This window comes from Phoca vitulina, unplaced genomic scaffold (assembly GCF_004348235.1).
Source record: "Phoca vitulina isolate PV1807 unplaced genomic scaffold, GSC_HSeal_1.0 scaffold484, whole genome shotgun sequence".
NCBI classification, from domain to species: domain Eukaryota; kingdom Metazoa; phylum Chordata; class Mammalia; order Carnivora; family Phocidae; genus Phoca; species Phoca vitulina.
In genome coordinates this window covers 1-22,475 of record NW_022590171.1, presented here as the reverse complement: position 1 = coordinate 22,475, position 22,475 = coordinate 1, and the positions used below count along the sequence as shown (strand labels likewise).

At 58.5% G+C, this 22,475-nt stretch overlaps 1 protein-coding gene across 1 annotated transcript; it reads left to right on the top strand.

The window, feature by feature from the left end:
- Nucleotides 1–2,229: 2,229 nt before the first annotated feature.
- Nucleotides 2,230–19,855, top strand: LOC116629261 (tumor necrosis factor receptor superfamily member 1A-like; the record flags this gene model as incomplete). The annotated part of the gene is made up of 12 exons (XM_032399562.1): nt 2,230–2,377; nt 8,867–8,954; nt 10,136–10,264; nt 11,441–11,555; nt 12,738–12,853; nt 13,163–13,234; nt 14,889–15,002; nt 15,350–15,388; nt 15,487–15,512; nt 16,625–16,924; nt 18,731–18,773; nt 19,705–19,855. Coding segments are annotated over exons 1-12 (1,277 nt in total), but the record flags the coding sequence as incomplete, so codon positions are not given.
- Between the last annotated feature and the right edge of the window lie 2,620 nt (nt 19,856–22,475).

Here is a 22,475-nt window from a genome sequence, read left to right as displayed (position 1 = left end):
TTTGGATTTTACTCTGCTTCTGTGCTGGGTGGACGGGACCCCCACGATACACCAGTGGAACCCACCCTCACCTTGCACAGCCTGGGCGTGCCAAGGGGAGCGGGCACACCTGCACCCGGGCACAGCTGTGCGTGCGTGGGCAGGGGTGCGCAGGGGGCGGCCGCACGGGCCCCAGCACTCCCTGGGACGGGGAAGCCCAGGTTTGCCACTTTGCTGGGACTGATGCACGGTCCTCCCGTTTTACACTTTTTTAATAAACGCAATTGCAATATCTTAGGCAGGCTGCAAGCAGCGTCTGGCGTCTCGCCTGTTTGTGTGTCAAGTGCCGCCGTGTGTGTGCGTGCGTGTGCGCGTGTGCGCGTGAGCATCTGCACACGCACCTGTAGATACACACCGAGCCTTAAATTACGTGGGGGAGGTGCCATCGGGACCCACCGTCCCATTTTCCAGATTTTGTATCCACGTTCTCGTTCCCTGCCGGCAATGTGGGGACGTGTCTGTGCTCCAGGCCTTGAAATAAACGGCACACACACACTTTGTGTTGTCTTCTTGGGGGCTTCTGGAAACGGGGGTGGCTTCCCAGGGAGAGATGCAATGCCAGCAGGGGGCTGTGTCCCTACCTGCCCTGCCCCCTGCAGGAGGCCCACCCCGGGGGGCATGGGGCCCAGCACAGCTCCCTCCCGCCCAGCCCAGCGCACCTGCGCAGGACAGGTTGCCCCCAAAGTGGGCTGCGTTGCGGGCCTCAGTTCTGGCTGTGATGGCCCCACTCTGCAGAGCCCCACCAATCGCTGCCTCTGAGATTGTGGGATATGATGGTCCACCCCATCAGGCTTCGGTCCAGACTTTATTAGCTCTAACGGACTGTGGTTTGCTCAGCGGCATCTCTACGGTTTTCTGCAGTAAGGTGGTGACCTCTCTGAGCAGAGAGTTTTGCTGCTTCTGTCCAATTTGGATGCCTTTTTTCTCTTGCCCATCGCTCTGGCCGACGTCTGGGCTTTGAAAGAGTTAAGGGGTAGCGCTTTGGGCGTCCCCCCAGACACACAACGGAGTCGTGTTCTAGGAGGAAACGTTATTCATTAGGACACAGAAATGCTAACTCATGCTGCTGAAGGTCTTGAAACTAGTAAAAGTCTCTTTTCTCAGTTTGACTGCGCCCGGAGGAGCGTACCTAGACAGCCGGTTGGGGAGCCTGCCCCACCTCCTGAAACCGGTGCTCAGGACGAGGTCTGTCTGTCTCCCTTGCGCTCCTCGAGGCGGGTGCTGCAAAGGTGGTAAGGGCGCGGCGGGGCTCCGCGGGGACAGAGACGGAGGGGCGACACGGCGGGGCCCACCAGAAACCGCACAAACGCCGAGGCCGACGAAAGCGGAGATAAGCGACCATACCCAGACCCCCTCGTCTGCCTCGATCCTCCGACGAGACGTTCAGCGGGGACATCGCACGACTGGAGCTCCCGGGTGGCCCCTGGAGAAGACCCAGCAGGAGCCCCTCAGTGGCGGCCCATCCCGGACCGCTGTCGCTCTAGAGCTCTCGTCCGGCTCTCAGCTTCGCTTAATAAACTATCACGTCAGCCTGGTGTGTCCGCGACACGCACCCTTCCTCACCCGAGACGAGGACCCTGCCGCCCGGCCCCGGCTGCGCCGGACATCGCACTGCCGCACATCTGCTCCGGGCGGGGTTTCTAATGACTCTGCTTTTATTGCGGTAAAACGCGTCACATTTTCCATCTGACCCAGTGTCGGGTGCCCAGCTGCGCAGCCTTAAGGGCAGCTGTGCGGTCGCACACCCATCCCCACCGTCCGACTCCAGAACTTTCCATCTTCCCGAACCGAAGCTCTGTGCCCCTGAAACACGAGCCGCCCCCTCCCCACGTCGTCGTCGGCTCCCCGCTCCCCCTGCTCATGGGTGCTCGCTCCCTCTCGCAAATTAATAAGTAAGAGAGCGCGCACGAGGGGGCGGCGGGGCAGCGGCAGAAGGAGGAGCCCCGCTGAGGGCGGGCCCAGAAGAGGCGGCGGCTCCGTCCCGCACCGGGATTCTGGCTCGGAGCCCACGGCCGGCGCTTAGAGATGACGTCACCGCCTCCGTCTACGTCCTCGCCCGCCCTGTAAGGCAGCGCGTGGGAGGCGAGGCTCCGCCCACCAGGAGCGCGGCGCTCGGATAGGTAGGCCGGCTCGCGCGAGTGACATTCCTGCCGGGCTCCGCCCCCTTGGGCCCCGCCCCGGCCCCGCGGCGTCGGGCGCCCTACAAATAGAGCCGGCTGAAGCGGCCGTCGGCTGTGTGGTCCGCGGCGCGGCGATGGGCGGAGGGGAGAACGCGCTGTGCGCCCTGGGGCTGTGCGCCCTGGGGCTGTGCGCCCTGCCGCTAATTCGCGGAGCCGCGGTGAGCGGGGCGGGGCTGCGGGGGCGGCCTGGGGCCGGGGGGGCCGGGGAGGGGGCGCGGAGGGGGCGTGCAGCGGCTGGGCCCGCGCGCGGAGCAGTGGGAGAGGCGCGGCAGCGGGCAGGGAAGGGCCCTGAAGCGGGGGCGGAAGGGTGGGGGTGCTGGCCCAGGTGGGGGGCCCGGCGCGGCGGGTAGAGTGGGGGCGGCGCAGGGTTTGGGAGCCGGAGCGGGCGGGGCGGCCGAGGCGCGCGGAGCGGTCCCGGAGACCCTGCGTGCCCGGACAAGCCTGCCGCGGGCGGGGAAGGGTCCCGGGGCAGGCCCGGCAGGCCGCGCGCGCTCCCTCGGGGCGGACGGAGCCCGGGGCTGGCGGGGCGCCCGGCCGGCACGGGGACGGGAGGGAGGCTGCGCGAGTTCCCGCGGGAAGCGTCGTCTTTAATCTGCTGTAAATCACTGGGGCTGTGTTACCGGCCATCCCACGTTCGCGCAGAAATGGGTTGGGGCCGAGATTGTGGCATTGCATTGGGACCCGTGATCATACTTGGTAACGTATCCGGACACCGCAAGCTCAGAGGATCGGATTGCGGGGCCCCGGAGCGTTAGCCTCAAACCGCAGTGTGCAGGTTTGCGTTCGCCGCTCCCCCGAGGGGCTCGAAGTCCGCAGTCGGGCTGGGGGCTGGGGGCTGGGGGCTGCGTCGTCCTCTCTCTGCCGGAGGGGGACAGGAGGCCCAGGCTCTCCACACCCAGCGATCTGCTGAGTTTCCTGGAAGCCGGTTTGGCTACAGCGTTGCTGTGTTTCTCCCCTGAAAAGGATGTCCTTTCTGATTTTAGTGCTTTTATTTTCATTTCTTGATTTTTAATTTTAATTTAATTTTATTTAAATTCAATTAATTAACGTATATTACCGTTTCAGAGGTGGAGTTCAGTGACTCATGCGTTGCGTATCACACCCAGTGCTCATCACATCTCCTGCCCTCCTTGATGCCCATCACCCAGCCCCCCACCCCCATCCAGTCCAGCAGCCCTCAGTGTGTTTCCTAGAGTGAAGAGTCTCTTATGCTTTGTCTCCCTCTCTGATTTCGTTTTATCTTTCCCTCCCTTCCCCTAGGATCCTCTCTGTTGTTTCTTAAATTCCACATATGAGTGAGATCATATGATCGTTGTCTTTCTCTGATTGACTTATTTCACTTAGCATAATATCCTCTAGTTCCATCCGTGTCGATGTAAATGGCAAGATTTCTTTCTTTTCTTTTATTTTTGATGGCTCAGTAATTTTCATTGTACATATACCACATCATCTCTCTCCATTTATCTGTTGATGGACATCTGGGCTCTTCGCATAGTTTGGCTATTGTGGACATTGCTGCTATAAACACTGGGGGCCGGTGCCCCTTTGGATCACTACTTTTGTGTCTTTTGGGTAAATATTAGTGCAATTGCTGGGTGTAGGGTAGGTTTATTTTTAACTTCTTGAGGAACCTCCATACTGTTATTTAAACTTAAAAAAAGATTTTATTTATTTTTTTAAAGATTTTATTTATGTATTGGAGAGAGAGAGAGCAGGGGCGCGGGCATGAGTAGGGGGAGGGGCAGAGGGGGAGGGAGAAGCAGACTTCCCTCTGAGGGGGGAGCCCCACGTGGCACTGGATCCCAGACCTTGGAATCATAACCTGAGCCAAAGTCAGAGGCTTAACCCACTGAGCCACCGAGGCACCCCAGATTTTATTTCTTTATTTGTTTTTTAAGATTTTGTTTATTTATCTGAGAGAGACAGCAGGAGCAGGGGTGGAGAAGAGGGAGAAGCAGCCTCCGTGCTGAGCAGGGAGCCCAGTGGGGGGCTGGATCCCGGAACTCCAGGGACATGACCTGCATTGAAGGCAGATGCTTAACCAACTAAGCCACCCAGGCGCCCCTTGATTTATTTTAGAGAGAGAGAGAGAGCAGAGCAGAGGGGGAAAGAATTCAAGAGACTCTGTGAGCTGAGCGCAGAGCCCATTACAGGGCTTGATCTCACAACCTTGAGATCCTGACCTGAGCCAGAACCCAGAGTCAGATGCTTAACCGACCGTGCCCCCCAGGCGTCCCTGATTTTAGTGCTTTGTAAATACGGTCTGTGTGTCAGTTTCAGGTTGTTTGTCGAATTCCTGAGTTCAGTCCAGTCTTGGTGTTTTCCTGACCGGAGGGCATTCCTACCTAACACCTTCTTCTAGGTGCCCTCCGCCCCTGGGGCTGCCTGTTTCTGCCCGTGTATTTGCCAGGTGTGCATAAGCAGATTTTTCCAGAGCACGTTCAGAATGAGATCAGCCAGGTCCGATGGCTTGTCGATTTCTCTGTCCTCGTCATATTTCCGCCTTCCACGCTGGTGGCTCCCAGATTCCTCGATGGGGGGACTCTTTGTGTCCTGTAGTCAAGCATGTCTGGTGATGTCTGCAAGACCACGTTGACGCACTGAAAAACTTGACCCAGAGAGCCTTTTCTTTCTTTTTCTCCTTTTTTATTGTGAATTTCATTGTTTTTTGTGGCGAATATTCCACCGTGTATATATACCCCATCTTCCTTACCTGTTCATCGATCACCGTGGACTCTCTGGCTGTTTTCATATCGAGGCTGTTGTAAATAATCCTTCCAGGAACACAGGGGTGTATATGTCTTTTCACATGGGTGAGGTTAATCCCAGAAGTTGCATTGCTGGGTCGTGGGGTAGTTCTATTTTTACTTTCTTGACGAACCTCCATCCCGTTTTCCAGAGGAGCTGCGCTACTCTGTACTCCCACCAACAGTCCGGGAGGGTTCCCTTTTCTCCACAGCCTCACCCCAACACTGGGCTATTTCTTGTCTCTTTGATCCCAGCTCTTCTGACAAGAGCCAGGTGAAATCTCATTGTGGTTTTGATTTGCATTTCCCTGATGATGGGTGATGTTGAGCATCTTTTCACGGGTTTGTTGGCCATCTCTGTCGTCTTTGGAAAATGTCTACTCGGGTCCTGTGCCCATGTTTTAAGCTGGTTGTTTGTTTTTTTTGTTAACGGAGTTGTATGAGTTCTTTGTCTGTTTGGGACGTTAAGCCCTTGTTGGGTATGTCGTTCACAAGTATCTTCTCCCGTTCGTTCGGTCGATTGCCACTTCATTTTGTCGATGGTTTCCTTCGCTGTGCAGAAGCAGAGAGAGCCTTTGATTCCATGAAACTTGGTCATGCATCAGAATGTGTTGCTTGGTGCTTAGTCAGGGTCCGTTCTTCCATCAGCTCCTTGTCATACATGCTGAAGCTTTAAGGCGGAGAGAACTTGGAATCTGCACCTTCTGGAAATTGCCTGCCAGCCTGTCTTCGAAGGTGCAGGGGAAATGCCTCTCTTCTCAGCGTGGTTGCAATATACCCACTGGGCTGGGCTCAGGGTTCTCAGGACCCCTTCCTGGACCTTCCTCTCTGTGAGGCTGGGGTTGCCCGGAAGGAGATGCTCACTTCAGATGGGTGGCATGTTCTTGTTCACTGAAGGGTTAAGCTTCTCGCAGGCTCTTCAGGGCTTCCCCACTGGAGTCTTGGGGGTGTGCAAATGCTGGATGGCTGTGGTTCCCACATGCCATTGCAATTCCTTAGGGATGTCTTGACACAGAAGTGAGGGGCTGGAGGGGCCTTGGGGCCTGAGGGGAGGGCGGAGAGCAGGGGGACCTCTGGCTGGGGTGAGCCCCATGGGGGTGGGAGCATTGCTGCCGGTAGGTGGGCCTCCGGTGGGACCATGGGGAACCCTTCGTCCTCTGGTTCCAGGAAAACTGTACTCACAACAGCTGGTAGCCGTCTGCTGATTCCAGTTTTTAAATTATTGGATCATGTAGTTTTATCTTGGTTGCTGAGTGGGGGGGGGGGGCTTACATTTTGCCCCACCCTTGTCCTGGGCCTGGGTGGTCAGGGCACACAGGAAGGGTCCCCAGCGTGCCACCAGCGTACAGCTGAGACCACCCACCCTCCCAGCCCCACTCCTTCTGGCTGGGGGGTGGGAGCACCGGGTTCTGGCATCCCAGAGCCGACACTGGGCCGAACTCGGGGCGGAGTGGGGGTGGGGCGGAGGCCGGTGGCCCCGACACCACAGTGGCTGGGGCACAGGACAGGACTTTTTTTTTTACTGTTTTTTGCCACTTGAAGCGTCCCCTTGCTGGCTGAGCCGGTGAGCCTCATCCGGACAGAAGGAAATGGCCTCCATTATGTTACTGACCAGGCTGAGTTCCAGGAAGGAAAGCCGCTTTCCTCTTGAGATATTTTTTTCTTTTTTACAAGGTGTTTAATTTTTGAGGTTTGATTTTGAAGTACCTTTGGACTTTTTAAGTTACCGAAATAGTCCAGATGGTTGTGCAACAGCGTCCGTGGGCTGGAGGCCACCGTATTCTACACTTTCAGACGGTTACTTTTGAGTGCCCTGCATGTTAGCCTGATAGAAAAGAAAAAACGATACCCTCAAAAAAAAAAAAAAAAAAACACCTCCCGCCAACTAAAATAGCACAGACTAAGAGCACTGGTAGTGACCTTGCAGACCTCTAGAGGAGGGTGTCTGCACTCCATGCTCAGAATGGGGCAAAGGTTGAAACAGGTGCTGTCCTTCTGTCCCCAGACTCCCTTCAAGTCCCCTGCTGTCCCACCCCTGTCCTCAGGCTGAGTTGTTCTCAGTCTTTCTTCTCTTCCATGATCTTCACACGCTTATAGAGTACTGACCCATCGTTTAGTAGAACGCTTCTCAGTTTGGGTCTGTGTGCTGGCTTTTTGTGAATAAATGTGAGTTTGGCATTTTGGGGAAAAATACCATAGAGGCGACTTTGTGTCCTTTCACCTGCACCATCTCAAAAGACACATGACACAGGACATCGATTTGTTCCTTCCGTGGCGACGCTGACTTTGACAGTTCAGGTGGTGTTTGCCAGGTGTCTTCACAGTAAACTTAATAATATTTTCTCCGTCTGTAATTAGCAAGTATCTTCAGGGGCATTGCCTTTGAAAGTGTGTAAATATTCTGTTTTCGCAGGAGCTTTCGTTCACGAACGTGCGTTCATTGATACGTTCTTGCCTGAAACAGTTATGACTGTGGTGTTGGCAGAGGGAAGCCCACCTGAATCTGATTTTGTTCCTTTATGTTTCGCCCAAATTACAATGTACCCTAAACCACTAGAAACTAAAAATGGAACCTCATCAGTGTCCGTGGGAAGGGAAAAAAAGGGATGTGGAGACGAGGAATAAAGGAAGCGAAAGCCTGAAAAACAGGCAAAAAAGAATCCGAGAAAGTGGGATATTAAAAACACAACATGAGATGGCAGGAGGAAACGTAAATACGGTGATGGTCCAGCACCTGCAAATAGGTGGAACTCGCTTCCGAATGATCGGGTTGGCGTAGAAGGGAAAGTCTAGCGAGGTGGTGTTTTCAGAGCTCTGCCTAAAAGGAAGTAGCGCGGCTGGGCGGGAAGCAGACGGGGTGAAGGTGGACGGCAGGCCCTTCTCGGCTAGAGATGCGAGGAGTGGTAGCAGCACAGTCCGGCAAGAGAGTCTTGCAGTCCTGCGCGTGCCGGGAGCTGCCGCGAGGAGCCGCTTCGGGGTTACGGAGGAGTGTCACGGAGCGGGCCGGCTCGCAGACCCGAATTCAGCGGACGGCAGGGGTGCAGGGCTTTAACTGCAGCGGTCATGACATCGCACGCATCTGCCCGAGCGGCCGCAGCACACACAGCAGAAGCTGGCGTAATTGTCTGGTGAAATCTGACATCCATGAACTTGGTCGAGCTTTTACTGTACCTCAAACACCAATAGAGCGAGCAGAAAACAATCAGTAACGATGTAAAACGTCAGGACCACACCACGAGGGGGCTCCAGTGTGTGTGCACGCAGGTGGCAGGTGCACACACTCAGATCCCCTGTTCCCAGCCAGCAGATGATGTGCTTTGTTGACACATAAATACGTAGTCGCTGAACAGATGAACTAGAACAAAAGCAAATGGTCGGGGCACCTGGGTGGCCCGGTCCCTTGAGCGTCCGAGTCTTGCTTTTGGGTCAGGTCACGGTCTCCGAGTCGTGGGATCGAAGCCGTGTCGGGCTCAGCACTCAGCGGGGAGTCGGCTTGGGATTCTGTCTCCCTCTCCTCCTACGCATCCCCCTGCTCGTGCACTCTCTCTGAAATAAATAAATAAATCATTTCAAAAAAAGCAATATTCAGGCCCAGACGACTCAGTCCTGGCCGGGCCAGCAGGTTAGACAGCAACAATGGGAAGAGTGGACCTGAGCACATGTTTTGGGAAACGAAAGAACATTTTGCCCCGGAGTAGCACTGGTCCGGATCCCAAGTGCAAAAGCACAGAGATCCGTAGGAAGTTCCCAACATGGGCTCCCCCAACAGAGCCCACCCCCGTGAGGTGGCAGGTGGCTGTCCCCGTGTGTGCTCGCACGTGTCCCGCTGGAGGATGTGTGCGGCTCCGTGTGCAGCAGGGGCTTCTCTTGATGACCCCCATCTCCTTTTTTGGATCGAAGGTGCCCCTGCCAGGCGGTGAGCCCGAGTGCGGCCCCGATGAGTACAAGCCTGAGGGTCTCAGCCGGTGCTGCAAGCAGTGTCCTGCCGGTGAGTCCCAGGGCATCTTCTGGAGCCTTGAGGGGCGGCCCTCCCAGGCTGGAGAAGGGCGGCTGTGGGCCCTTGGAGCACACAGAGCTGGAGGCTGGGCGGGGAGACCCCCCCTGGCTCAGGTGGGTGGACCGCTCCTTGGCAGCCAGCCCCCCATCTTGGCCCCCTGGGGGGCCTCTCCTGTGAACAGGGTTGTGGGCTTGTTTTGTTCAGGGAGGTCCTTCAGCAGGCTGGAGGACAACATGGGGGTGCACGGCCAGGCCGGATGCTCCTAGCTGTCCTCCCGTTGGGGTGACTGCGGACCCCTGGCGAGGAGGGTCCTAGCGGGGCAGGGGCGACCACGGTGCTCAGGCACAGCACGTGCACGGAGGCTTACTCACCTTCGTGAGGATGCTCTGAATGACCCCATAGAGCAGGAGGGGGCCGCAGGCCTCAGGTGCCTGCTCTGCCCACCCCCCACAGCATGTACCTCATCTCCACTCGCAGACGGATGTGCACACGCCGTCCGTGAGAGTTCCTTCACGGATCTCGTCTTTGCGCGGGCCAGCCACATCCCTCTACCCATCGCCACCGGCGTCACCCACGGCCCCGCACACTCCCTGCGCCCGCAGGGCTCCCGTTTCGGGTACTGAAGGTCCCCACCTGGCCCACTCCCCTGACACGCTCCCAGCACAGCTCTGTACGCACCAGGCATGTGGGCATGGATTAGCCCCGGGCGCTTCGACTGGGAACCTTGTGAACTCAGCCTGTGTGCAGGTCCGGGGTGTGACAGCCGCCTCCCAGCAAGGGCTGATTGTCTCAGCTACGGCCTTTGCCCGAGGCAAGCGCTAGACCGGGGGGCTCCTCCGGGACTGGTCAGAGACTCTGTCTCGAGCCCTCCGGCGTTCCCTGTAGATGAGCCGGGAGCTGTCAGCCCACCCCGGGGGCAGGGGGCGGACACACAGACGTTATCGGCCACAGGAGTCTCCAGTGTGTATGCTCAAAACCACCTGCTGACACGTGTTCCAAGATGTCGCTGAAAGCCGTGGGGCACCAGGTCCCCAGTTCCTGGGACACGTGAGGCCAAGTGTCAGTCCAGAACGTTCCAAGGAGATAGTGGCGAGGTCTGGTCCTCCAGTAGAGGCCTCGGGGTCGGGTCCGCTCTGGGCCCCCACCTCACCTCTGTGTTCCCTCCTTTTCAGGCTCTCATGTCAGCGCGGACTGTGGGGTAAACCATGGTGTTACGATATGTAGCCCATGCGAACCCGAAAGCTTCCTCTCCCACCCAAACGAGGAGACCAGCTGCCAGCCGTGCACTCAGTGTCGGGCGGGTAAGTGCGCGGCAGTCCGGCACAGTGGGATCTCGGGGTTTGGAAATGTAGCCGCCTGGCCTCAGCTTGTCGGCGTTGCCCCAAACGGAATGATGTCAGATGAACACAATGACAGAGCTGCAGGGTACCGATCTCGGGGTGTTCTTATCATGATGGTGGGTGCACCTGGTTAAAGAATCAGCCTTCCGGGAGTCAGGATCTTAGAGACGCTCGGGGCAAGGGTCATATACAAAAGGTTCTCTCTATTTCTATGTAGGAGCATCAAGTTGTTTTAAAAGATGTCCTTCTTTAAAAAGATACTGTTTGGATTAGCAAAGAAAAGATAAGAAACTTTGAGAAAATCTAGGAAAGGATGTATAAAATTTCTGTTTATGTGAACAGACAACATTGAAGAAAGTCTACTTATGCAGAGAATCGAGATTATAAGTAAGAAGACTCTGTGTTTTAAGGATATCAGATCGCTGTGAAAGGATTCTTAGAATCAGTGGATTCCCAAGATATCCTGCTGTAGATTTTATTTCATTTTCTTTATTTTTTTTAAAGGTTTTATTTGACAGAGACACAGAGGGAACACAAGTAAGGGGAGTGGGAGAGGGAGAAGCAGGCTTCCTGCTGAGCAGGGACCCCGATGCGGGGCTCGATCTCAGGACCCTGGGATCATGACCTGAGCCCAAGACAGACGCTTAACGTCTGAGCCATCTAGGCGGCCCGCTGAAGATTTTAAGTAACAATTTTTATTTAAAAAAAAAAAATCGGAACAGGTATTTTCATGCAATCTAAGGAGCTGACAATTGTCAAAACTCTCAGGAGGAAGAGAGAGAGCGTACTCCCCCTCCCTCATGTTACGACTCAGTGCAGAGAGGCAGGGGTGGGTATTGCTGGAGGAGGAGGGGTCCCCCTGCCTACCGTTCTCTCTCTGAGGTGTCACTCACGCGGCATCCCTGGCGGCGCTGTGCTCTTCTGTGTGGGGCGAACGAGGTGAACGGAACGATGGGGGTGGCTTCTGAGCAGGTGGCCCTGGCCCCTCGGCCGGGATGCAGGGGTGAGGTCTGGCTGTTGGCCCCTCTCCGCCCCTGCACAGAAGGGAAGGGGAGGCCGGGTTCCGTGCTGGGCGCAGCCCGGTGTGGGCGGGGACGGTCCTGCCCCCGGCGCTGACCCTCAGCCCTCCCCGTTCAGACCAGGAGATGGTGGCCGCGTGCACACGGACCCGCGACCGGCAGTGCCAGTGCGCGTCGGGGAGCTTCTTCTGCGACTCACCGAGCTGCGTGGAGAATTGCTTCCGGTGTCGAAGGTGCTGGGGGCGCGGGTGTGGGCCCCCCCTGTGCTCACGGTAGCAGACCCTAAGCGCCCAGCGTGGTGGAGACGGTGCAGACACGGGGGCAGTGACGAGTCCACGCGGGGCAGAGCGCTTGGGGGGGGGACTGGCCTCTTGAGCAGAGGCCCAGGGAGGGAGGAGGGAGCCGTCGAGGGTTCCGGGGGAGGAGAGGTGTAGGCAGATGGAGTGACTGCAGAGCAGCGTGAACGCATCACCGTGAGTGACCTGTGGCTGCTGACACACGGCCACACCTGGGTGGTTGTGAGAAAACCAACAGAGGTGTGTTCTCTCACAGTCTGCAGACCAGAAGTCTGAAGCCAGGGGTCAGCGGGGCCGAGCTCCCTCTGCAGACCCTGGGGGAGGACCCTGCCTCGCCTCTTCCAGCCTCCGATGGTGCCGGCACGCCTCGGGGCTCCTGGGCTTACCTGCCTCTGCTTCTGTCCGCTTGAGGTCGTCTTCGCGTGCTTGTGTCTGTCTGTCTGCACCCGGCCTTCTCTCTGTCCCGATACACTCTTCCGTCCTGTAAGGACAGCGGTCGTGGATGAAGGCCCGCCGTAGTCTGGCGTGACCGCATCCGTCACGTGAGCATCTCTGCAAACCCCCTCCCGAGGTTCTGGGTGGACACCGACTGGGGAGGACCTCCTGGGGACGCCGACAGTGCGGAGCCCCTAAAGAGATAGCTCGCCTTTCCTTTGTGCGGCACGTCGTGAACTGACATGACCCAGACCGTGTCCAGCGGTAGCTTCCTGGACCTGCGAGTCCAAAGTGAGGACCGCTTTGAGGTCCGGTTCGATCAAGCCTCTGGCTTCTCTGGATTCGCTTGCACGTCCCCTTTTGCACGCGCTTCACCTTTGGGCTACCTTCTTTCTTCAGCTACAGCAGGGCCCGTCCTCCCAGCACACGCAGTGCTATCCAGGAACAGGGGGAGGCCCTGCCCCACCCCCCACATGTCACAGAGCATGGGACAGAGCTTTACTCCTCAGTGAACCGGTTTGGGCCAGGCAGCCGGGGAGATGCCCGGCAGTGAGAGCCCGAGGGCTGGCGGGGCATCCGGGGAGCCGGGGCTCTCGTGACCCCTGACCTGTGGGTGGTGCGAAGGATGTTTGGGGCCGTACCAGGCAGGGTGGAATAATGCTCCGGGTTTCCTCCCTCTGTCAGATGTCCTGGCGCTGTCCTTCAGCCCTGCAATGTGACACACGATACAGTCTGTGACCCAGAAGCTGGTACGGGGGCACCAGGTAAGAGCCGGACGCCATCAGACCTGCCCCGTGAAGGTAAGACGTTAGGCTTGGCAGGCCTGGGTGCCATTCAGACTTGCGGGAATGGGCAGTGGGCTGTGTTTGGCCCATGGGCCACGGTCACGGCCCTGTCTTGAGTAAACGGAAGGCTCAGAGCCGCGCTGTGGCTCGCGTCCTAGGCTCCCGTGCCGGGCTGCGTGGGCCGACAGGGACGCTCGCTGCTGGCGTCCCGCGCCCGGCGGAGCAGGAGGGGAGGGGAGCGGCTGGGTTCCGTGAGGCCCGCGGTTTTCTCCCGGTGAGTCGGCACCTCCTCCATCTCTCCTTTCATGGGATCCCCAAAAGCAGGCCAGGTCGCTGCCTTCAGGGGCGCTCAGCTGGTACCCGAGGCTTTGAGGCGGGCAGCAGCCGAGAGCAGAGGTGAGGCCCCAAGCCTTTGAGCCTCTTGTGCTGAGTGTCTCTGGGAGACTCTTGCCTACTGTTGAGTCCTAGGCGGGGTTGCTTTCTTAGCTTTGATAGTTAGAGCGGAGCCCTGAACAACGTGGGGCGAGGGGCGCCGGTTCCCCGCGCACGGGAATATCCCCAGAGAACCCTTGATCCCCCCAAAATCTTACCTACTGATAGCGTCCTGTTGAATGAAGCCTCTGCGGGACCGGGCAGTTGAATGACTGCTCTGTTGTGTGTTACGTGTATCCCACGTGCTGTATTGTTACGGTAACATAGAGTAGAGAGAAAACGGTAATAAGGAGATCATAAGGAAGAGCAGACACGTTGATGGTTCTATAATGTATGTATTGAAGAAATTCCACGTGTACCTGGACCCTGGCAGCTGAAACCTGTGTTGTTGAAAGGTCAGCTGTATTGGGAGAGGTGGGTGATGGCTTCCAAGATTCACGGATAGTCCCTTTGTGTTGCAAATATCTCCTCCTCGGCGTGTCTCCTTATCTGACGGTAAGGGTGTCTTGGTGGACCGGCCCTTCGTTTTCATGTGGTCCTTTTACCGCTGTGTCCCGTACGGTTGGGACTCGTATGTCCTGTGTGAGAAATCTTCGCTCGCCTCGAGGGGTTCTGTGTGGGTTTGCCTCCCTGATTTTGTTCTGCAGTGAACCCGGCAGGGTGTGGGGTAGGAGGTCCAGGTTCGGTGTGTTTTTCCCATCTGCACATACACCTGACCCAGGATTGTGTCCTTCAAAGACCGTCCCTTCCAGCTGTAGCCAGCGTCCCTTGGTGGGGCAGCACAGCGAGCATCCCTGTGTGAGGCTGTCCTTCTGTCCCATCTTGGGCCAAGTCCACCTAACTGCGGGCCTTGACGTCTGAGGCTCTGCGTCCGGGTCGTCCGGCTGCTCTGGGACGTTGGGGTGTCCCTTTACAGGGCAGCACCGTCTTGTGGATTTCCACAAGATTTTGGTTCGTGTAACTTGCACTTTCAACGGATACTTTAACACCAAAGATAGAAGAACAAATTAGGAAGGGCCTAATCAGAGCATAAAGAAAATCTCGGAGTCAGACTTGGCACCATGTGAGAGATCTGCCCTGTCGTCCATCCCTCCCGGTCCCGGCTGCCGACGCCGATGACATCCTGGTGGCTGACCATCCGGGTGTAATGGGGCTGTCCTGCCCCCGTGTCCGTGTGTCCTGTCGGTGCTGTGATGTCACCACAGTGGTTACAGCAGGTGTCCCCTCGGGGTGGACCTGCCTGTCCCTCGGGCCACCGTGGGAGGGCCTTGCTGCAGCCAGGACTGGCCATGCTCTGCCTCCTGCTGGTGCATGTGGAAATGCAGAGCCGGGTCCCGGGAAACCAGGACCTCCCTCCGCTCCCCTGGCCGTGCAGACCTCCTCCTTCCAGCCACCTGAGCAGGACCCCGGGTCCTCGTCTATGACACGGGAACCATGAGCCTCTCCTGCCTGCCACTAGGGCCGTTCACGACCATGATTAGCGGGAGAGAGGGCTTGGGGCCGGGGGAGACCACAGTGCCTCCTTGCCTCCCGGAGCGAGGATTTTTTGTACTCGTCACTTGGGCGAGGAACGTGAGCCTGACCCTGCTCCACCATTCTCTGTTTCGTTTCCTTCCAGGAAAAGAATTACCCAAGGATGTGTCCGTCCGTGGGCTTGTTTTATTCTTCATCGTCTTGGGCATCGTCCTCATCATTGCTATCTTCCTTGTCACGTACTGCTATAAGAAGAAAGGTAAATTAGGGTCAGGTCAGACCTGGAGGACCAGCTCCGAGTCCCCATCAGGAGCTCCGAAGTGGACCCCCTGGGTTGGGGGTCCCCCAGGAGGCTTTTGCTGTGAAAGCACAGCTGTCTTGATTTTGTCCTTCTCGTGTCTGAGCTCGGAGCTCTTCGCCTGCTCCCCGCACGCAGGTCTTAAGACCCGAATCTCCGGTCAGCTGGCTGGAGACGTCGCGTCCGGGGTGCTGTGGGCCATGGGGCAGGGAGAGACGGGCGCTGCGTCAGCGTGGGGGCGCCCGGAGGGAGGCAGGGAGCTGGGTGCGGCAGAGCCCCGAGGACGCTCCCCTCCTTGCTCCTTGCAGGTGTGTGGCCTCACCACTGGTTCTTCAGCTTCTGGAAAGGTAAGGACGCTTTGTCGTGAATTCAGAGCAGTTTCTTCCCTCGTAGAAGTCATTGCTCCGATTTCAGTTCTGATCTTTCTCTTCTTCTTGGTCTTCAGGAAGGCTGGACGGACCTGACAGCGCTGTAAGTATTGTCCTGCGGTTTCCCTAACGGTGGCACCAGGCTTTGGTGGCAGCCGAGTCCCAAAAGCCACCCGGGGTGGGTGAGCGGTGGGCGCACGGGAGCCCCTGCTTTCCAGCCTCGCGTGTGCCTGCTTATCGGAGCCCCAGAATGTGCTGGAAGAAGACTTAGATTCTGTCGGTCTAGGGCGGGGTGGAAAACGAGGCTCAGAGGGGCAGAGGGGTGTGCGAGAGCGTCCCAGGGCTGCCGAAACATTCGGTGTCCGCTGGGGAGCACGAAGCAATAGAGCTCGTGGCCTGCAAGTGTGCGGGCAGAGTCTGGCATCAGGGAGGGGCGGCGGGAAGGGGGGGCTCTGTCAGAGGCGCTTGGGAGGGTCCTTTCTGCCTGCCCCCCCGGGCTGGAGACCCCAGTTGTTGTAGGGCTGAGGTGTCAGCCCGTGTCTGCCTCTCTCCCTGCGTCCGTGCGTCTGAGTCGGCCTCTCCGCGCACGCTCACCGCTGGTGTAGGGCTCACGTTCCTGCAGTGTGAACTCCCGCAGTCAGGTGCTTCGTGCGGGCGCAGAGCTCCGGCTGCGGACCCACGGGCGGCGCGCGCGGTGCGGGGAGGTGGTCCCACCCCACAGCTGTAAAGCACGTAACGCGACGGAGCCAGTCACGTGGATTGCTCACTTCCCTGGTGTGTGCAGAAGTTGTGCTCACACCAGCGTAGACTGTTAAGTGTGCAGTAGCGTTCTGTGTCCAAACCAGGGTCACACCCTCCGTAATCGATGATGCTGTAGTGCCCAGGCGCCTGGGGGTGCCCGTCGGTTAAGCCTCCGGCTCTCGATCTCATGTCAGGTCTTGCACTCGGGGTCGTGAGTTCAAGCCCGCCATTGGGCGCCACGCTGGGCGGGAGTCTGCTTAAAAGACAAAGAGATGCTTTATTGCTAGTAATTGCTACCGGTCACCTGAGCTCCCCGCTAGTTGCGCAGGTCACCAGACAAATACAGTCCTCACGAAACAGTCTGCCATTTGGTAGGAATTACCCGGTATTTCTCCCCCCAGAGTCGTGGCTTGGGAAGCACCTGTGCCGCAGGCTTCCGTGACCAAAAGACACGGTTTCGTCCTTTACTCACAGATTGGCCATCAGCAGAGTGAGTCGCTGCTGCCCCTGAATCCTGAGAGCGACGGGCCAGCCCCTGCCACAGAAACGTCCTCGTCTTGTCGCACGCTGGAGGAGGGGGGCTCAGCCGTGCAGCCCGAGGCCGGGCCCCACGCAGGCCCCTCCGAGGAGCCGGAGGAGGGCGCCGAGCTGGCGCGGGTGGTGCTCGGGGGGAGCCCCGCGGCCCCAGAGCAGGCGCTACCGACGGCAGCCCCGGCCGCCCCCGGGCCGCAGGACCGGCCCGAGGCGGCCCCTTCCCTCAGGACCCTGGAGCAGGTGGGTGAGCCGTCTGGGGGGTCCGAGGAGCGAGAGCCTCTGCTTGCTTGGCGCTCACTGTGCGCGGAGTCCGTGCTCAGGGCTAACGCGCGCGCTCTGCACGGCTCCTGTGCGCGTTTCCCGGGGCGGCTTCTGCAGCGGGCTGTGTGCTGTCTCCGCGTCCTGGAGGCTTGCGGTCCAGATGGAGGTGTGGGAGCCTGCGAGGGACCAGCGGGCCAGGCCTCTCCCCCGGCGGCTGCTCGCATCTGGCTGGCTTCGCGCTCCGGGGCTTGCGGAAGCGTCGCCCCAAGCTCTGCGTCCGTCCTCACGGGGTGTGTCCCTGTGTACGAGTCCATGTCCAGATTTCCCCTTTGCCTGAGGACGCCAGTCAGGATGGAGTGAGGCTGACCCTCACGACCTCGACAGGACTGTTGTCCGCCTGGACCCCATTCCTAACTAGTCACGTTGAGAGGTTGGGACTCAGCGTGTGGGGCTACGATTCAGCGCACAGGAGCCCGGGGCCACCTGCTGTCCGAAGGGGCTGTGACACCGAGGAGGGCGCCGAGGCTCGGAGCGTCCTAGTCCAGGGCCCGAGGCTGGGACGTGCTGGACACCACAGCTCCGGAGCGCGAGCGGGTCTCAGATGGGCCCAGCGGGCCTCGGCCAGCAAGTCCTGCGTGCCGGGCATGGCCTCTGTGCAGCCGGGGCGGCAGGGGGAGGGGCGAGCGCACACTGCGCCCCTGGATGGGCCGTGGGGTCGGGCTCGCTCGCGGGACGGCAATGGTCCCCATCCTCTGTTGCGGGGCTGCGCAGCCCGTCCTGCGGTCGACACCTGAGTTTGACGAGAGGAGCAGACACCCGCTCCGTGGCTCAGGGGAGTAGGGCTCTTCCGGAAGCGGGGACAGCATGTGCATCGAAGGGACAGAGCCAGGGTTTGGGGAATGACAGGGCCCCGTGTGTGAATCCTGAAGGCAGGGCCCAGGCGAGGATTTGAGGGCCAGGGTCCCAGGGAGGAGATCACGCGGCTCCTGTTCCGATCGCCGTGGCCCCTGGGGTCCCCTGGAGTGGGCGTGGAGGATGCCAGCTCCTCCGTGGAGACTGGGTTCCTGGGCCGAGTGTCCGTAGGCAGCACTGCAGGGGGAGAGGCCCTGATGTTGTTCAGGTTCCCTGCCGGCTCGGAGACGAGTCAGTAGAGCCGTTAGGACCCTTGCCCATCTCAGCAGGAGGCCGGGGGTCCCTCTCAGCCCGTTCTTGCCCCATGTTATGGCCGAGCAGCCCCTGCCCAGAGCGGGGAGTCCCGTGGGGGGCCAGCCGCGGGCGGGAGGCAGAGCTGGGGGCTGAAGGCGCGGCCCTCGGGCCTGCAGCCGGCGGCCTGACCTCATGCGCAGGAGAAGCGGGCGTTGGGGCTGCCGCTCTCGGGCACTCGGTGTTGGCTCTGGCCTCCGCTCGGAGCCTCTCTGGAGTCCCGTCTCGCGTTCCCTGTGCATTTCTGTGGACAGGAGTGCTGTCCGTTCGTATTCCCTGGAGCAGAGCTGGGTATCCCCAGGTGACACAGCTCAGCGGGTACCTGCCCGCCTGCCCACCCGAGCACGGGCCACTGGGCCGCCCCTGGGCCCCGGCCGTGTCCTGGGGCAGCGAGCCCCGGAGGACACACGTGGGCTGTGAACTCTCGGCCCCCTGTGCGGGACTGATTCCCTGAAGGCCTTTGCCCGTCCATAGAGGCCCCATGCCCTCACCCTGCTGCTCCCTCCAACCAGATTGTGGTTGGGCTTCAGCCACACCGATTCTTCCTTCTCCTGCACCAACGTTGTTTTCTTCTCTCCTCAGGAATATGAAACTAAGTATTTTGTAACAGATACATCCAATGAAGGTATGTAATCTGCATCCCTCATTTCTAGATGCTGTTAAGGTTTCATCTTGTTTGGTCTGAATGCCAAGGCCTGGTGTCCTTGTTTCTGAGAGGGGGACACTTGCCTGTGTCCAGCCGCGGGCACCATCTGTCCCCTTGGGGTGCACTATTGCGCGCTCAGGAGTGACATCAGGGGACACATCATTTGTCAAACATGAGTTTTGTGGGATTCATCGGCTTTGACTACCGCTTTGATTGGAAGATGCGTTCATGTTTTGAAGGAGAAATGAAGGGGGGGTAGGAATACTTGTTGCAGCCTCGACGAGCAGGCCCGCTCTTGGCTAGGACTCTGTGCTGTCTCAGGCGTTCAGGGAGGGTTTTTGGGACCTGCTACATGACAGGTGCTTTTTTACATCTCATCTTCGCTAACAGCTCTGCAAGACCACTCCTCTGGATTGGTTTAAAGAAACGGTAGTCTGAAACCCGGCGAGGTTACAGAACCTGCCTCCGGTCTCAGATCCTAGCCACGGTCCCCAGCTGACAGCTGGAGGCCTTCTCAGTCTTGTGCGTCTTACAGCCTCTCTCTGGGTGTCGAGGGACAGCAAAAGGGCAGGTGACCTGCAGCAGACTGGGGATCCCATGCAGTTCCCGACTTCCCCGGATCTTTGGCTCCATCTCCCAGGCTCCAGTAATGAGCCACAGGCAGGGCAAGAGCCTTGGCCCCACCTCGGTCTCCCGGCCCCTGGACCCGATTTCTGGGACATCGGCGGGGTCCCACAGGACCTCCCACCTCCTGGGTGTGGCGTGCTGGTTTGGCGTGCTGGTTGGCGCCCAGCCCTGGGGCACGCTGGCGACACTTGGGACCTATCCCTGGGGAGCTGTGACAGCAGGGGCCACACGGTCCTCCCAGAAACGTAAACAGTCCTCCTTTCTGCTTTTACTTTTTTTTCAGACAGGATCTACTATGAATTTGAAAAAAGGATTTCTGATAAACACTGGAAAACATTTATGAGGTTTATCGGGCGGCAGGACCATGACATTGACATTTGCGAATGCCAAAACCCCGGCAATTTGATGGAGCAGCATCACCAGATGCTGCTTAGGTGGAGAATCCAGTTGGGAAGGGAAGCCTCTGTTTTTAAACTCTTCGCTGCCCTCCATAAGATGCAGCTACACATGTACTTGGAAAATATTATAAACGGGTTAGTTGCCGAAGGCATCCTGGTCAGACGTTCGGAGACCGCGGATTAAACTTTTGGCTCGGGATCATGCCGTTAAGCCGGATCCTGAATGGACGTGATCTGACCTCCTTTCCCCGTTTGCATCTTACTGGAAACTTCTGGAATCCCTGGTGGGGCTGTGCACATTTTCTATATAGATTGTACAGGTAGTTTGCAATGGGGAGGTCAGTTCTACATGCCAGCAGGAGTGTTTCCTGCGGGGCCAGACCAGCTGTGGGGACTGCCTGTGGCCAAGGCAGCAGAGGTGGGCAGGATCTACGTGGATCCCAGCGAGTCCTGAGCTGGTTGGGCCGGGAGCCGGGACTGCTGGCTGCACTCACATTGCGCAGCCCTTTCCCCAGGCACTGAGGCGGGAGGCCGTTTTTCTGCACTGATCAACTGCTAAATCTCAGAGATCTGGGATGTCCCCATGACCTGGAACACTCTGCCTGTGACTGAGGCTCCCCTATGTAAGTAGGAGTAACTTAATGATTTGACCTTATGTCGTATTTATCAGAAGTATAGATAATATATCATTACATTTTTTTCTATATTTATAGTTGTTTTTTTTCATATTTTTTTACTAGAGAGAGTTCAAGCAGGGGGAGCGGCAGGGAGAGGGAGAAGCAGGCTCCCTGCTGGGCTCGATTCCAAGACCCCGGGATCATGACCTGATGCGAAGGCAGACGCTTAACTGTCTGAGCCACTCAGGCGCCCCTATAGTTTTCTTTTCTCTTTTTTTGTTTTTTTAAGATTTTATGTAGCTTAGAGAATTTCTGTGAGCAGGGGGAGGGGCAGAGGGAGAGAGGCAATCCTAAGCCGACTCCCTGCCCAGTGCGGAGCCTGCCATTGGGCTCCTGTCTCAAACCCTAACATCAACTTGAGCCGAAATCAAGAGCCAGGTGCTTAGCCTACTGAGCCACTTAGGGACTCCTGGAATTAAGTTTTACCTAATAAAACTTACATTTTAAATCGTGTTTCCTTTTATTTCCGGTGGGTACACAACGTGGGTGTGAATCCTTGGCAGGGGCTTCATGCACAGAGGATGACACGGACCCCAAGGCTGTAATTTGCCAGAGGCAGGGCTCTGGACTGAGGATCGGAGGCTGGAGAAGCCTCTTCTGGGTTGTGGTGTTCCTCCCATTGCTTGCCTCAGAAGGTGAGCTCCACTCTGCCCCCCTCACCCCGAACATCACCGGTCCCTGGAGTTAGGCACAGATTTGCCTGCTTCTTCCCATCCAGCACCCAGCCTCTTCAACTCCCAGTTAAAGTAAATGCCACACCTGCTCCGTCATCTGAGATGTTGGTCGCCACCCGCTCCCTTGTCCCCCTCCCCCCCCCCGTCTCCCCATCTCCCCCACTGTGCCAGGGTTTGCTGCTTCCTGGGGCTCTCCCCGGACTGTGTGCTCACCCCGCTAGTCCAGGCCACCATTCACTGTCCTCTAGACGACTGAAAGGCTTCAGTCTGGCTGTCCTCCGGGTCTCTCTAGTTCATTCTGCCACCCTGGGCATTCTGAGCGTTCTAAAGCACAAATCCAGCCGTGCCCGGTCCTGTGGGGACCCTTCAGCGGCTCCGTGCCATTCTTGACTCTGCTTACAAGATGCCTCCAAAAGGTCGAGCCCTGGCCTGTGCCTCAGGCCCCATCTCTTGCCAGGGCTGTTCTGCGCGTTCTGCACTACCGTGCAGTTTTCAGTGGCTTGCTTTCTGCGGGGGTCATCTGCTGGACAGCCCTCTCCCTGGCATGCACTTCCCACCCATCCGCAATCCCATCCTCTAAGCTTCCTTCCAACCAGTCCTCCGTCCTGGCCAGCCCATTCCTGTCTCTGGACGGCCCTGTCTCTGGACCAGCGGGCTGGGGCTGGGGCTGGGGCTTGTCCCCACGCCCCTGGGTGCAATGCTAACTTCAGCAAGCGTGCGTGAGCTGTGTCCTTAATGCCTGTCTCCCGAGGCCGAACTGCAACACACACACACACACACATCCCCCCCCCCTCGACCCCCCCGCTGGCACCGAACCCCGCGCCCGGGCGGCAACGGGTCTCCTCCTAGGTCGGCAAATGGAATGGGTGTCCCCCCGCATGCTCTAGGAAGCAGGGACAACTACAACTCCTAGCATGCCCCGAGGCGGTGGCGCCCTGAGTCCGCGGTGGTTGCCTGGCGACCGGGCGTGTTCCGGAAGGCGGGCGGGGCGGTGGTTGCATCAGATTCTGGGAAGCCGAGTCTCTTTGGCTGGTTTGGAATTTCTAAGCTGTCCCGTTCCTCTGGGGAGCAGGGTGAGTGCGCGCGGCGGGGTCGTCGGGTGCCACGGGCGGGCGGACGACTACCCGGGGCTAAGGGCTGGGAGGGACTCCAGAGCCAGCAGGCGGGGCGACCCCGGGTGTGGGGGTTCGGCGGGCCCCAGGGCCGGGCCGGGTATGACCCCGAGCCTGGGGAGGTTCGTGTCCCTTTGGAGAGAACTTTTGGATTTTACTCTGCTTCTGTGCTGGGTGGACGGGACCCCCACGA